Raw genomic sequence first — 13,320 nt, 5'->3', positions numbered from 1 at the left:
CATGATGAGAGAGAACGATGGACCGGCTGCCTCCTGCACACCCACGCGGGGGATGGACCTGCGATCCAGGCCTGTGCCCCAACCCGGATGGAATCCTGACCGCCTGGTTCATGGGTTGACGCTCACCACTGAGCCACCCCGGACGGGCAGAGGCTTCTATCTGAGTCCCTGTGTTGGCACCTGGTGTGTGTTTCCTGAACCCGGCATCCATGCTTTTGTTTGGCCCTGAGCCCCGTCCGTCATGCGGCTGGTCCCGCCCCTGGGGCTCAGCTCCCAGTGACCTCGCTCCCCTGGCCCCCCACCCGCCCGCGGGCCTCACTTCCCGCCCGTGGCTCCCTCCCTCCGGCCGTCCGCCTGCTCCCACGCGGCTCAGTGTGCCCTCCGCGCCCCGGCCCCGCTGCTGTTCCAGGCCTGCCTCCCGCTGGGCGTGGGTGAGGGCTGCTCCCCGCACCGCGGATTCTTCTAGAAAATGAACGGTTCGCCTCACTGTGCCCAGAGGCGCTGACTCACCGGGCGCGTGTGTGTGTGTGTGTGTGTGTGTGTGTGTGTGTGTGAGTGTGTGTGTGTGAGGAGTGTGTGTGTGTGTGTGTGTGTGTGAGGGAGTGTGTGTGTGTGTGTGTGTGAGTGTGTGTGTGTGTGTGTGTGTGTGAGGGAGTGTGTGTATGTGAGGGAGTGTGTGTGTGTGTGTGTGAGTGTGTGTGTGTGTGTGTGTGTGTGAGGGAGTGTGTGTGTGAGGGAGTGTGTGTGTGTGTGTGTGAGGGAGTGTGTGTGTGAGTGTGTGTGTGTGTGTGTGAGTGTGTGTGAGTGTGTGTGTGTGTGTGTGTGTGTGGAGTGAGCCAGGGGCTGCCGCCTCCGCTTTGAAGCCGCCGGGCACTCGGCCTCCTGGCACTCGGGCCGCTGGCACTGGTGCCCGGAAGCGGGCAGCGGCCGGGACCGAGCGCGGCTCCGCAGGCCCACAGCAGGCGTCTGTCTCAGGAGCCCTCCTCTCGCGGCAGGAGGGCCGGCCGGGCCCTCGGTCACAGAGGCCGGTGTTCGCTCCAGCTCCATCGCTCCGCTCCGGCTCTGGCGGCGGAGGCGGCGGCGGTGGCAGGAGGCGGAGCCGGGCGGGCGCTGCCCTCAGGTGCCTGGGCCGCGTCCAGCTGCCTGGCCCGGAGTGGCGGCTGTGGGCCCGGGGCCCGCCCCGGGGGTGGTGGGAAGGACTGAGTTGGATGCTGGCGCCAGGTTGATCTGTCCGCTCGCTGCCGTCTGCGGAGAGGGCTTGGGAACGAGCCAGGCCCGGCGGGAGCCCTGCTTGTCAGGCCGGTGCCCAGGACGGCGCCAGCTCGCTGCCTCTGTCGGGAGGGCTGGTACGAGGCCCAGAGCCGTCCGAGTGCCCAAGGTCAGAGGCCGAGTTAGTGCAGGACCAAGGTCAAGTCCAGAGGTGCTGCTGCCCGGGCAGTGTGCTCCGGGTGTGAGGACGCTAGGGTGTCAGTGTGTGTGCGCCTCTGTGCGTGTGTGTCTCTGTGTGTGTTTATGCCTCTGTGTGTGTGTCTCTGTGTGTGTGTGTGTGCGTGCCTCTGCGTGTGTCTCTCTGTGTGTGTTTGCACGTCTCTGTGCGTGTGTGTCTCTGTGTGTGTTTGCACACCTCTGTGCATGAGCATGTGCCTCTGTGAATGTGTGTGCCTCTGCATGTGTGTGCCTGTGTGCACGTGGGCCTCTGTGAGTGCGTGTGCCTGTGTGCATGTGTATGCCTCTGAGAGTGCGTGTGATGCTCTGTGTGCCTGTGTGTGTGTGTGTGCGCGTGTGTGCGCGCACGCATGCCTCGGTGGTGCCTGCTTTGTCTGAGTCTTCACCTGCACCCCTTGTGGTTTTGGGGAGCAGAGGAAGCAGCCTCAGCTCGGCCGTGGCTCAGCACAGCCTCACCCGGGAGATTGCTTGGCCGTGATTCACTCGGCGGCGCCCGCCAAGCCCCGCAGCAGGTGGTGCGCCCGGGCCTGCCTCCCCCACCCCTGCCTCCCCCCCCCGCCCGCCTTCCCCACCCCTGCCTTTCCCACCCCTGCCTCCCCCCCCTGCCTCCCCCCCTGCTCCCCCCGCCTCCCCCACCCCTGCCTCCCCCACCCCTGCCTCCCCACCCCTGCCTCCCCTCCACCTGCCTTCCCCACCCCTGCCTCTCCCCCTGCTCCCCCTGCCTCCCCCACCCCTGCCTCCCCCACCCCTGCCTCCCCTCCACCTGCCTTCCCCACCCCTGTCTCTCCCCCTGCTCCCCCCACCTCCCCCACCCCTGCCTTCCCCCCACCTGCCTCCCCCCCCTGCCTCCCCCCCTGCTCCCCCCCGCCTCCCCCACCCCTGCCTTCCCCATCCCTGGGTCTCCCCCCTACCCAGGCTCGTCCGCCCTGGAGGAGCGCCGGGCCTGGAGGCGGGCACGTGCCCTCTGCCTGGCTGCTTCCATGTCCTCTGTCCCCATCGCCCTGCGGAACGGCCTCTGCCCCTCACCTGCCTCTGGATACTCGGGCACGCTCTGTCTGGCCGCCAGCTGTGCTGAGCATGGGCCATGGGCCGTGGGCAGCGTGGGCAGCGTGGGCCGTGGGCATCGTGGGCCATTGGCCGTGGCTCTGCGGGGACAACCACGTGCGTCTTGCTGACCGACCTGGCGGAGAAGTGGGCCCGGCTGCCTCTGAGCAGATTTCCCCTCTTTCCCCCCCTCCTCTCCCGCCCCCCAAACCGGCCTGAGAGCACAGGCACCGAGCCCTCCGAGCACAGTCAGGTGTCTCCGCTCCGCCACCCCTCCCCGCGGTGCCTCTCCCGCGGGCAGAGCCCCAGCCGGCTCCCTCCGTCCCCGTTCCTGGGGAGGCCGCCCCCAGCCGGTTCCCTCGTCCCAGGCCGCCTGAGCCGGTTCGGTTCCCTCCGTCCCCGTTCCTGGGGAGGCCCCCGAGCCGGCTCCCTCCGTCCCCGTTCCTGAGGAGGCCGCCTGAGCAGGTGCAGGCGGTCAGGGGGCCACACTCTCTCGCCCCGCTGGCCAGTGAGCGCGAGGAGGGATGTGCGGGGCCCTCGGCGTCCTCGGCTCTATCTTTTTAAAAATACATTTTCATTGGTTTCCGAGAGGAAGGGAGAGGAGGAGAGAGAAACATCGGTGATGAGAGATTGATTTCAGAGAGGAGCCGTTAATGGGCTCCCTCCTGCCCGCTGTCTGCCTCAGAGAGGCTCTGGGGAGACAGGAGATGGGAGATGGGGAGACGGGGAGATGGGGAGCAGGGAGATGGGGAGGCGGGGAGATGGGGAGACCGGGAGATGGGGAGGCGGGAGATGGGGAGACGGGGAGATGGGGAGACGGGGAGACGGGGAGAGGGAGAGACGGGGAGAAGGGGAGACGGGGAGACGGGGAGACGGGAGACGGGAGATGGGAGATGTAGGATGGCTGCAGGGAAGGGCTGGCCTGTGGCTGCGTCTCAGAGGAGATCAGATCGTGTCTGCAGCGGGATGGGGGGCGCTTTGATGTGGGGGTGGGAACCCGGGGACAGCGCAGGGTGCGGGGTGTGAGCGGGTTCCGTCTGCAGGCCGAGGCCGGCGGCCTTGCGCCTCCCGCCCTATCCGCATCTCATCTCCCAGGCCCCCGGGAAGTCTGTCTGGAGGCTGTGGGACCAGACGCTCCCTGTGCGGGCGTCTGGCCAGCATCGTGTGGCCGCGCCGCAGACGGGCCGGGGGCGGAGGGGCAGCACGGCGGCACCGCATCTGGCACCGACGGAGCTGTGCTGTGGGCCAGCGGCCCCCGGCCGGGCCCGGCACCCGCCCCTCTCGGCCCGGCACCCGTGCAGAGCGTCCGCCCGCGGTCAGAGCAGGGGAGCCGGCTCAGCGGGGCAGCTGCTTTCTCGCTCGCCGAGCTGCTGCTCCCGTGAGCCTCAGTTTCCACGTCTGTGCAATGGGGGGACAGGCTCTCCCGCCCCAGGGGGCCATGGGAGCGCTTTGTCATCTGAACTCAGGCTTCACGTCAGACCCGTCCCCCGTGGTGTGTCTGCCTGCTTTGCCTAACGTGGGTCCCTCGCCGCCTGTGCAGTGTGTGCATGAGCAAAGCTCACTCCGGTGGGAACCACGGCTGTGCCCGCATGCCCTCAGCACTGCCCCCGGGCCCGGCTGTGCCGACCCCTCAGCGCTGCCCCTGGGCCCGGCTGTGCCCGACCCCTCAGCACTGCCCCCGGGCCCGGCTGTGCCCGACCCCTCAGCGCTGCCCCCGGGCCCGGCTGTGCCCGCGTGCCCTCAGCACTGCCCCCGGGCCCGGCTGTGCCTGACCCCTCAGTGCTGCCCCCGGGCCCGGTTGTGCCTGACCCCTCAGCGCTGCCCCCGGGCCCGGCTGTGCCTGATCCCTCAGCACTGCCCCCGGGCCCGGCTGTGCCCGCGTGCCCTCAGCACTGCCCCCGGGCCCGGCTGTGCCTGACCCCTCAGTGCTGCCCCCGGGCCCGGTTGTGCCTGACCCCTCAGCGCTGCCCCCGGGCCCGGCTGTGCCCGACCCCTCAGTGCTGCCCCCGGGCCCGGCTGTGCCCGACCCCTCAGCGCTGCCCCCGGGCCCGGCTGTGCCCGCGTGCCCCGTGTTTCCCCCTCTGCTCAGGGGCGGGCCCTGGGAGTCCGTGGGCTGCGTGGCTGATGCCCCCTCGTCCACGCTGCGTGGTCCCCGTGTGTGGATGGCATCAGTGCAGCGGCGCCACGCTGCCCTCGGGGACCGGGGAGGCCCTGAGCAGCACGCAGGCCCTGGGTCCCCCCGCTGAGCCTTCCCCCCAGGGTCTGCCTCCTCCCCGTCTGGGCCGGAGCTCAGACTGACCGAGCGTGTGTTCAGGCCCCCCTGCCGCCTGCACCTCCTCTCTGCAGAGCTGGAAGGCGTGCACTGAGCGTGTGCACTGAGCTGCGAGAAGCAGCTGTTACCGTGGGCGGCCGGGCAGACCCAGCCTCCCCCCCTTACCCCCCTCACCCCCATACTCCCCCTCACGCCCGCCCCGAGGCTGTCCGGGCCCTGGAGGAGCAGGAGTGTCCCTGTGGGCCTCCCAGCACCGAGCCGACTCCGCCAGCCGCACTGCGACGGGGATGAGGTCACTGCTGGCAGGGGCGGCTGGCCGGGGCCCAGGGCAAACAGGCCCGGAGCTGGCGGCTGTGCCTGGCGGAGGAGCCGGCCCCTCCCGCAGCCCCTGCGCTCCGGCCTCAGGCGACCCCACGCAGTGGGGGGGGGGGGGGGGCTGGCCGGGGTGTTCAGCTGGCGAGGTCCCCCCGTGGGGTCTGCACAGGCCCGGACGGACAGTGGGGCCCCACAGCTAGTGAGGCTTCCCTGGCCGGAGCGAGGCCTGAAACGGGCCGGGCCGTCTCCAAAGAGCTGCTCAGCTGAGGCCCTGGATCCTCAGAGGGACCGGGGAGGTGGGCACCGGCACGGTCCCATTTGCCAGATGAGAAGACTGAGGCTGCAGTGGTTGTGAGCTCAGGCTAGGATCTCACAGGGCCATGCACTGACCTGCAATCGAGGTGCATGTCGTTGACCGGAACCGAAACCGGGCCCTGCAGTCCCCAGGGGGGCGCTCTGTCCACGAGCCACACCGGCCAGGGCTCGGTGTTCGGTCCCCCTGCCTTCCTCTCCTCCTCCCTGACCCGCTGGCCTTCCCTGCCGGGTGGCAGGTCGTGGTGGCGAGGTGCTATGTGTAGAGGGTGAGGGTCTGGGCCAGCCACAGCCCAGGGTCCCGTCCTCCTCTGTCTCACGTGATCCAGTTTTCCCAGAGCCTCAGTTTCTCCGTCTGTTCAATGGGCCCATCCGCTGGTGTCTGCTCCGTGCCCGGCAGAGGACACAGTGAACCACGGGCTGGGCCCCCGGCCCGCCCTCCGACCCCCTCGCTTCTCTCTCTCCGGGGTGGACAGCCGCGAGGACCGAATGTGACTGGGCCTGGCCCACGGTTTGGGGCCTGATCGTTGGCTCTCGGAGGACAGAGGCTAAAGGGGCTCGAGGCCCCGGGGCGGGCAGGTGGGGGCCCAGGCCCTCCTGGGAGCCGGCTCTCGGCTGTGCCCCGAGCTGCCTTCACTCTCTGAGCGGAGCTGGTGGGGGCTCGGCTCTGCGTCTTCACTGGCACCTGGTCGCCTGGCTCAGCCTGCCCGGTGGGAGCAGCGGGGTCTGGGGGTCCTGGCCGCCCTCCCGCCACCCGCCCGCCGCTCGCCAGGCGGCATGCACTTCGTCCAGATGCGCCAGACCGGCCGGTGCAGTGACTCTGGGCGGAGGGTGGCTGTGCGGCTCCAGCGGCCCTGCCCCTGGTGTGTGGCTCGGGAGCCCTGAGCAGTGTGACCCACGTCTGGAGCCTGTGTCCCTCCCTCCCTCCGGGTCGCAGGGTCCAGGGAGGGCACCCGAGGGCTCCGGGTGGAGACCCAGGTTCTCCTGTGCCGTGGCGCTCGCTCACACAGCGGCGCAGGGAGTCCGGGGCAGGGAGGAGGGGCCGGGCCGGCCGGGGTGCGCGGAGCGGAGACACGAGACCCGAGTGGAGGGCAGACACGGCCGTGCGTTGCAGGGGAAGCTGCCGGTGCTGCTGCTGGGCCGGTCCGGGGAGCTGCGGCCGGGCGAGTTCGTGGTGGCCATCGGGAGCCCCTTCTCGCTGCAGAACACGGTCACCACCGGCATCGTCAGCACCACGCAGCGCGGCGGCAAGGAGCTGGGGCTGCGCAACTCCGACATGGACTACATCCAGACGGACGCCATCATCAACGTGAGCCCGCGCCAGGGCAGGGGCCTGTGGGGTCAGCGGGGAGACGGGGGGAGGGAGAGGGGGAGAGGGGGAGGGGAGGGAGAGGGGCCTTGCGGGCGCCCCCTGACCGCCTGTGTTTGCTTTCAGTACGGAAACTCGGGCGGCCCCCTGGTCAACCTGGTAAGGCTTCTGCGTCTCCGGGCTGTGGTTCCCGCCTTCTCCCCCCACAACCCCGCCCTGGGCCACCCCCCCCCCTCACTCCGGGGTCACCGCCCTCACTCCGGGGTCACCGCCCCTCACTCCGGGGTCACCGCCCCCCTCACTCCGGGGTCACCGCCCTCACTCCGGGGTCACCGCCCTCACTCCAGGGTCACTGCCCCTCACTCCGGGGTCACCGCCCTCACTCCGGGGTCACCGCCCTCACTCCGGGGTCACCGCCCCTCACTCCGGGGTCACCGCCCCCCTCACTCCGGGGTCACCGCCCCCCTCACTCCGGGGTCACCGCCCCCCTCACTCCGGGGTCACCGCCCCCCTCACTCCGGGGTCACCCCCCCTCACTCCGGGATCACCGCCCCTCACTCCGGGGTCACCCCCCCTCACTCCGGGGCCCGGAGCCCCTCCTGCCCCGCCCCCCCGCCCCGTGAGCACCCTCGGGGGCCTGTGGGCAGAGCCGCTCTGTCTGCCCCAGGACGGCGAGGTGATCGGCATCAACACGCTGAAGGTGACGGCCGGCATCGCCTTCGCCATCCCGTCCGATAAGATCAAGAAGTTCCTCACCGAGTCACACGGCCGGCAGGCCCGGGGTGAGGGGACGGCCCGGGGTGAGGGGACGGCCCGGGGGGAGGGGGGACAGCCCGGGGTGAGGGGGGGACGGCCCGGGGGGAGGGGACGGCCCGGGGTGAGGGGGGGACGGCCCGGGGGGAGGGGACGGCCCGGGGTGAGGGGACGGCCCGGGGTGAGGGGACGGCCCAGGGGGAGGGGGGACGGCCCGGGGTGAGGGGACGGCCCGGGGGGGGGGGGGGACTGTGGAGAGGGGGGCAGGGGGGCGATGGGGGGGAGGGGGGCAGGGTGATGATGGGGGGAGGGGGCAGGCCTGAGGGCCTCCCCAGGACCCGGGACTGGCAGGACCTGACCCCGAGGACCCAGCACTGTGACTCAGGACGGGAAGGGGGAGGGGCATGTCCTGAGCCCGGGATTCGATCGCAGAGACTTGGGGTCCTGGCCCGAGGCCTCTGGGCGTCCGTGCGGGGTGCTGGGTGCTGGGTGCCGGCCGGACCCCGGGGACCCAGCACCCAGCTCCTCCCTCACGTGTCCGAGGTTTAGTCCACTTCACTGCTGAGAGGCTGAGATTGGGGCATTCCCGCCACACATGGGGGGCCTCCGCTCGGTCCATCGGGGTGTTTACCTTCCACCCGGGGGGCGGCAGGAAGCTGACCAGCCAGGTGGTTCGGGTGGCGACAGGGCTTCTGGGAGAGCGAGGCTGAGCCGGCCGGGGAGTGAGGGGGGCAGCGGGCACCCCGAGGCCGGAATGACCTGAAGCTGAGCCCTGAGGACGGGGAGGGGGTGGGGGCAGATGGAGCCCCACGGCCCGGCTCCCGACGGGCACCCCCTGACCCGCCGTCCCTCCGCCAGGCAAAGCCGTCACCAAGAAGAAGTACATCGGCATCCGGATGCTGTCGCTCACGGCCAGGTGGGTCCGGGCGGGCGTCCTGCGTGGGAGGGGCCTGCCTGCCCCTGGCGCCCCGCGGGGGCCTCACGCGGCCGAGGACCCCGCTAACGGGGGACGTTTGTCTCAGGAGAGGAGGCCCCTCATCCTGGCCCCTCGCTTTATTTCTGTTTTTTAAATAGGATTTTATTGATGTCAGAGAGGAAGGGAGAGGGAGAGGGAGAAGCATCCATGATGAGAGAGAATCGCCGATCGGCTGCCTCCTGCACGCCCCGCACTGGGGATGGAGCCCGCAACCCGGGCCTGTGACCTCCTGGCTGCTAGGTGGACGCTCACCACTGGGCCACGCCGGCCGGAGGACCCCTCCTCTCACTTTTCAGTTTGTTTCTGTGTCTGAGCAGGGCCTTCCTTCCGGAACGTTCTGCCTTGTTTTGCAGGCCAGCGGGAGGGCTGGTTGGCTGGTGCCGGCCACTGCCCCAGGCTGGGCCTCCACCCACATTCCGGGAGTGCCCGGCGCCCTCCGCCCGCTGCCCGAGGCCGTGGCTCTGGAATGCAGGCAGGCCCACGCCCGGGGCACGTGGCCGCGGCCCAGGACACGCGGGTGCCTGCCTCCCGGGTGACGGGCCTGACGGAGCCGCCCGAGTCCCCGTAGCCGGGGTGCGGCTGACACGTGAGCACATGTGTGTTCTCGCGAGGACCGGCTCGGCTCCGCTTGGCCTGGGCCCGGGTGTAGGCTGGGTCCGTGATGGGCGCCCGTGGGCCTTGCCCGCGGGGGGCAGGCGTGAGCCGCGGCCTGGGGTTCTGGCGAGCTCTCCGCTCCCCGCCCTGTGGCTGTGGGAGGAGCTGGCCCCAGAGCCCGGCTCCTGCCGTCCGGCGAGGCGGCCGGTGACTCAGTGCGTGTCCGGCTGGGACGGGGGCGGGAGGATCGGCCGCGGTGGGCACCGGCCCGGCTGCCAGGCCCGCCTCCTGCCCCGCCAGAGGACCCCTCTCCCTCCTGACCAGCGTGTCCTGGGCCCGCGGTCGGCAAACTCATCCGTCCACAGAGCCAAACGTCAGCAGCACAGGACTGACGTTTCTTCGGAGAGCCACGTTTTTAAACATAAACTCCTCCTAACGCACTTCTTCAGCATAGACTCACCCAGACCGTGGTGTTCTGTGGAAGAGCCACACTCCAGGGGCCAAAGAGCCGCAGGTGGCTCCAGAGCCGCGCTTTGCATTTGAGCGAAGGAAGGCCCAGAGAGGGTTAGCACCTGCCCAGATCACACAGCGAGCAAGCGGCAGGCGAGGCCCGGCCAGCCGGCCGCTCCCTGCACTGACTCCTCCCTCGGAGCTACTGCCGCTTCCACTGGAATCAGTGGGCCTGGCCGCGGGGCTCCGTGCCTGAGGGTCGACTTAGGAGCCAGGAGGTCAGGGTTCGGTTCCCGGTCAGGGCACAGGCCCGGGTTGCGGGCTCCATCCCCAGTGGGGGGTGTGCAGGAGGCAGCCCTCAATGATTCTCTCTCATCAGTGATGTTTCTCTCCCTCTCCTCCCTTTCTCTCTGGCATCCATAACGAGAAAACAAAACAAATACAGTAGATACAGTCGATGGACTGATGAGCCCTCTCGCTGAGGCCCAGCAAACCTGTGCGTCCTGTAGACGGCGGCCTGAAGCAGAGCCAGAGCCCGGGGTTTTACGCTGGAACCAGGGGCGGAGGAGAAGCCGGGGTGGGGTTGTGGGGGGCTACGGGGAGGAGGGGGTGTCGCTCGGAGCTCACGAGGAGGCCCCCCCCCCCCAGCAGCAAGGCCAAGGAGCTGCGGGACCACCATCGAGACTTCCCGGACGCGCTCTCGGGGGCCTACATCATCGAGGTCCTTCCCGACACGCCCGCCGAAGCGTGAGTGTCCCTTCCCGGCTCCCCGGTTCCGGGCCGTCCGCTCGGCCACGGCGAGGGCCGTCCCTGGTCTGTCCTGCCGGCCGGGCGTCCGACCGCGAGCAGCTCAGACCCCGCCGGGGAGGGGCGTCCTGCCGTCAGAGCCCTGGCCTCCGCCTCACGGGGGTGGGGAGGTGAAGGGGGTTGGGATGGAGAGGGTGTCGGCCCCCAGGGGCCCCGGCGGCGGGTCCGAGGCCCCGGGCAGGGTCCGCGGGGGAGAAGCTCAGCTTGTCCCCGTCCCCCGCTGCAGCGGCGGCCTCAAGGAGCAGGACGTCATCATCAGCATCAACGGGCAGCCCGTGGCCTCGGCCGGTGACGTGAGCGACCTGATCCGGAAGGAGGGCGCCCTGCACATGGTGGTTCGCCGCGGCAACGAGGACGTCATGCTCACCGTGGTGCCCGAGGAGCTGGACCCGTAGCCGGGGCGGGGCCGCTCCCCACAGACCCTCCGCCTGAGGCCGGGCCGGGCTGCTGCTGGCCGGGCCGCCCCGCTGCTGGCCGGGCCGCCCCGCCGCTGGCTGGGCCGGGACACGGCGGCCGCGCCTCCTGGGTGTCTGCAGGCCGCACCGCCCGCGAGGGCCCGCCTCCCGCCGTGAGCTCCCAGCACCCTCGCTCTGCCCCTTGGACCGCTCCCGCCTCCAGTGTCCTGGGGTCGCCTCTTTGCCAGCTCGGCGTCCTGGTGGCCGGAAGACTGTCAAGGGAGGGCGGCCGGGAGCCGCGCGGCACCGGGCGTGTGTGCTGTCCTCGTGCTGTCCTCCGTGCTCCACGCCGGCCCCGGAGGAGGAGCGGCCGGGACCGTGGGCGGGTGGCCGTGGCCGTGGCCGTGGCTCCGGGAGCAGCGCCCGGGAACGGGACCGGCGTGGCCGACGCAGCTATTAAAGCTCCTCTTCCTGCTCTGCCTGCGTGTGCGTCCCTTCTTCCCCCCGCCCCCGGAGGGCAGGGGGCCGGGCGGGCATTGTCGGGCCGGCTCCTCCTGAGCCGCACCGTCCACACGGGCCGCTGGCCTGCGGGGTCCCCACATCCCCGGGGCTCACTGCTCCTGCGGGGTCCCCACGTCCCCGGGGCTCACTGCTCCTGCGGGGTCCCCACGTCCCCGGGGCTCACTGCTCCTGCGGGGTCCCCACGTCCCCGGGGCTCACTGTTCTGAGCCCCGGCCCTGGCCGCCGGCCCACGGGGTCCCCGTGCGGACGGCTGCTCCATCGGGCTTTCCAGCTGCAGAGCCGAGGTCTGACGCCGGCCGCCTGTCAGCGGAGGCCCGGGGCCTGCTCGGCGCGGGTTCGGGCTCGGCGTGCGGGGGATGCGGTGGGGCCCGCCCGGCTCTTGCTCCGGAGCTGTCAGGAAGCCAGGGCTCTTTCCTTTTTTTTTTTTTTTTGGTTAATCCTCACCGGAGGATATTTTTCCGTTGCTTTTCAGACAGTGGGAGGAGGGGGAGAAACATCGATGTGAGAGAGACAGCCGCTGGTTGCCTCCTGCACGTGCCAGGTGTGTGCCCTCGGCCCGGACCCGAACCTGCGGCTGCTCAGGGCACAGGCCGGGCTCCCGCGGCCGAGCCACCGGCCGGACCAGCGGGTGCCGCTTTGAAAGGCAGATGCTTAGGAGCCGGGGACGCGGCCCCGAACGGCCCAGGTGGGCAGGGGACACCAGTTCTAGCTGTCTGGGCTCTGGACGAGAAAGCAGACCGTCAGCCGGGTGCAGAGCTGGGCGCCCCCAAAGTGCCCCAGGGGGCCCTCCCGCGGGCAGCTCGGGGCTCCGCCGTCGCCCTGAGGCTGCAGGAGCTCCGGACGCTGGCCCAGGAGCCGGAAGCAAAGCCTGACCTTGACCCACCAGCGTGGTTCGGGCTGAGCATGCACCTGTGAGCCAGGAGGTCAGGGTTCGATTCCCCGTCAAGGCCCAGGCCCAGGTCGTGGTCTCCATCCCCAGCAGGGGGCGTGCAGGAGGCAGCCGGTCCATGAGTCTTTCTCATCACGGATGTTTCTCTCTCCCTTCCTTTCTGAAATCAATAAAATATATTTTAAAACAAAAACAGAAACCACTTGAGCGTGGAAGTGTGCCCGGGCCCGAGTCCCCAGAGCAGAGGGCCCGGCCCCGGAGAGCGGGGCCAGAGGGGCTCAAGCTGGGCGGAGGCTCCGTTCTGGGGCTGAGAGCTCAGTCTTCCCGCCCTCAGGGCTGAGAGCCGGGGAGCCGGGAGGCTCGGAGCCCAGGCCGGTGGGCAGCGGCCCCGTCAGGCAGCTGGGCGGCTCCGCCTCACCGCCTCAGCTGGCCGGGAGCCGGAGGAGCCGTGAGTCCGGCGTGGGGGGCGTCCCGCCCTCTGCAGGGGTGACTCAGTGGCCTGTGGCGTCAGGCTGCGCCCACAGCTGTCCGCCGGCCCGCTCCCCGGGTGGTCGGGGGGGGGGTGGGACGGGGGGGTGAGGGTCAGCCAGCCGGCCGGGCCTGCCTCTCGCCCGCCATGCTCCGAGGCTGCAGACAGCTGGCTGGAAGGAGGGGCCCGCGGGCGGCTGGCTGGGTCCCTGTAAACACTGGGAGCGCCCGTGTCCAGGGATCCTGGGGGTGGAGGGGGTGTTGGGGGGAGATCTGCCTGCGTGTGCGGTGATGTCATGGCTTCAGCACCGCAGCTCCGCCCGGCTGGCAGTGACGTGTGTGGTTACACGGCTGTGCTGACCGCTGACCGCCGACCACGGGCCCTGTGGGGGCTGCACTGGGATGGAGCACCCCACACTCACCCTCACGGTGTTCTCAGGACCTCCCGGACCTGTGTGCCTTCTCCTCTTCCCCCCCCCCTTCTCTTCCCCCCTCCCCCTCCCCTTCCTTCTCCTTTTCCCCCTGCCTGCTCCCCCTCCTCCTCCCCCTCCTCCCCTCCTCACATGGATGTTCCTCTCTCCGTCTCCCTCCCCCTCCTCCCCCTCTCTCTCAGAACCAATGGGAATCCCCCGGGAGGACGGACCACGCACAGCCATGAGCAGCAGCAGCACATGTGTGGGTGGCGTGTGGAGGCCCGTGTATGTGTCACGGGGAGCCCTGCCGGCCAGAGGCGGGTTCTCAGACTCGAGTTCTGCCCGCACGTGGGAA

The 13,320-nt window shown here is 70.4% G+C and overlaps 1 protein-coding gene across 1 annotated transcript in view; it reads left to right on the top strand.

Moving 5' to 3' along the window:
• The window catches only part of HTRA1 (HtrA serine peptidase 1), a gene marked incomplete at its 5' end in the record, with an annotated part of 31,075 nt that extends 19,921 nt beyond the window's left edge, over positions 1 to 11,154 (top strand). Inside the window, 6 exon segments of the mRNA XM_084904401.1 lie at positions 6,504 to 6,698; positions 6,825 to 6,857; positions 7,366 to 7,480; positions 8,310 to 8,367; positions 10,120 to 10,218; positions 10,505 to 11,154. Of these exon segments, the coding sequence (XP_084760527.1) occupies positions 6,504 to 6,698; positions 6,825 to 6,857; positions 7,366 to 7,480; positions 8,310 to 8,367; positions 10,120 to 10,218; positions 10,505 to 10,673 (669 nt within the window). The 3' untranslated portion in view covers positions 10,674 to 11,154.
• Between the last annotated feature and the right edge of the window lie 2,166 nt (positions 11,155 to 13,320).

The sequence above is a fragment of the Pipistrellus hanaki genome (genome assembly GCF_964339955.1).
Source record: "Pipistrellus hanaki genome assembly, chromosome: 14".
Classification (NCBI taxonomy): Eukaryota; Metazoa; Chordata; class Mammalia; order Chiroptera; family Vespertilionidae; genus Pipistrellus; species Pipistrellus hanaki.
This window is presented reverse-complemented; position numbering and strand designations above follow the sequence as displayed.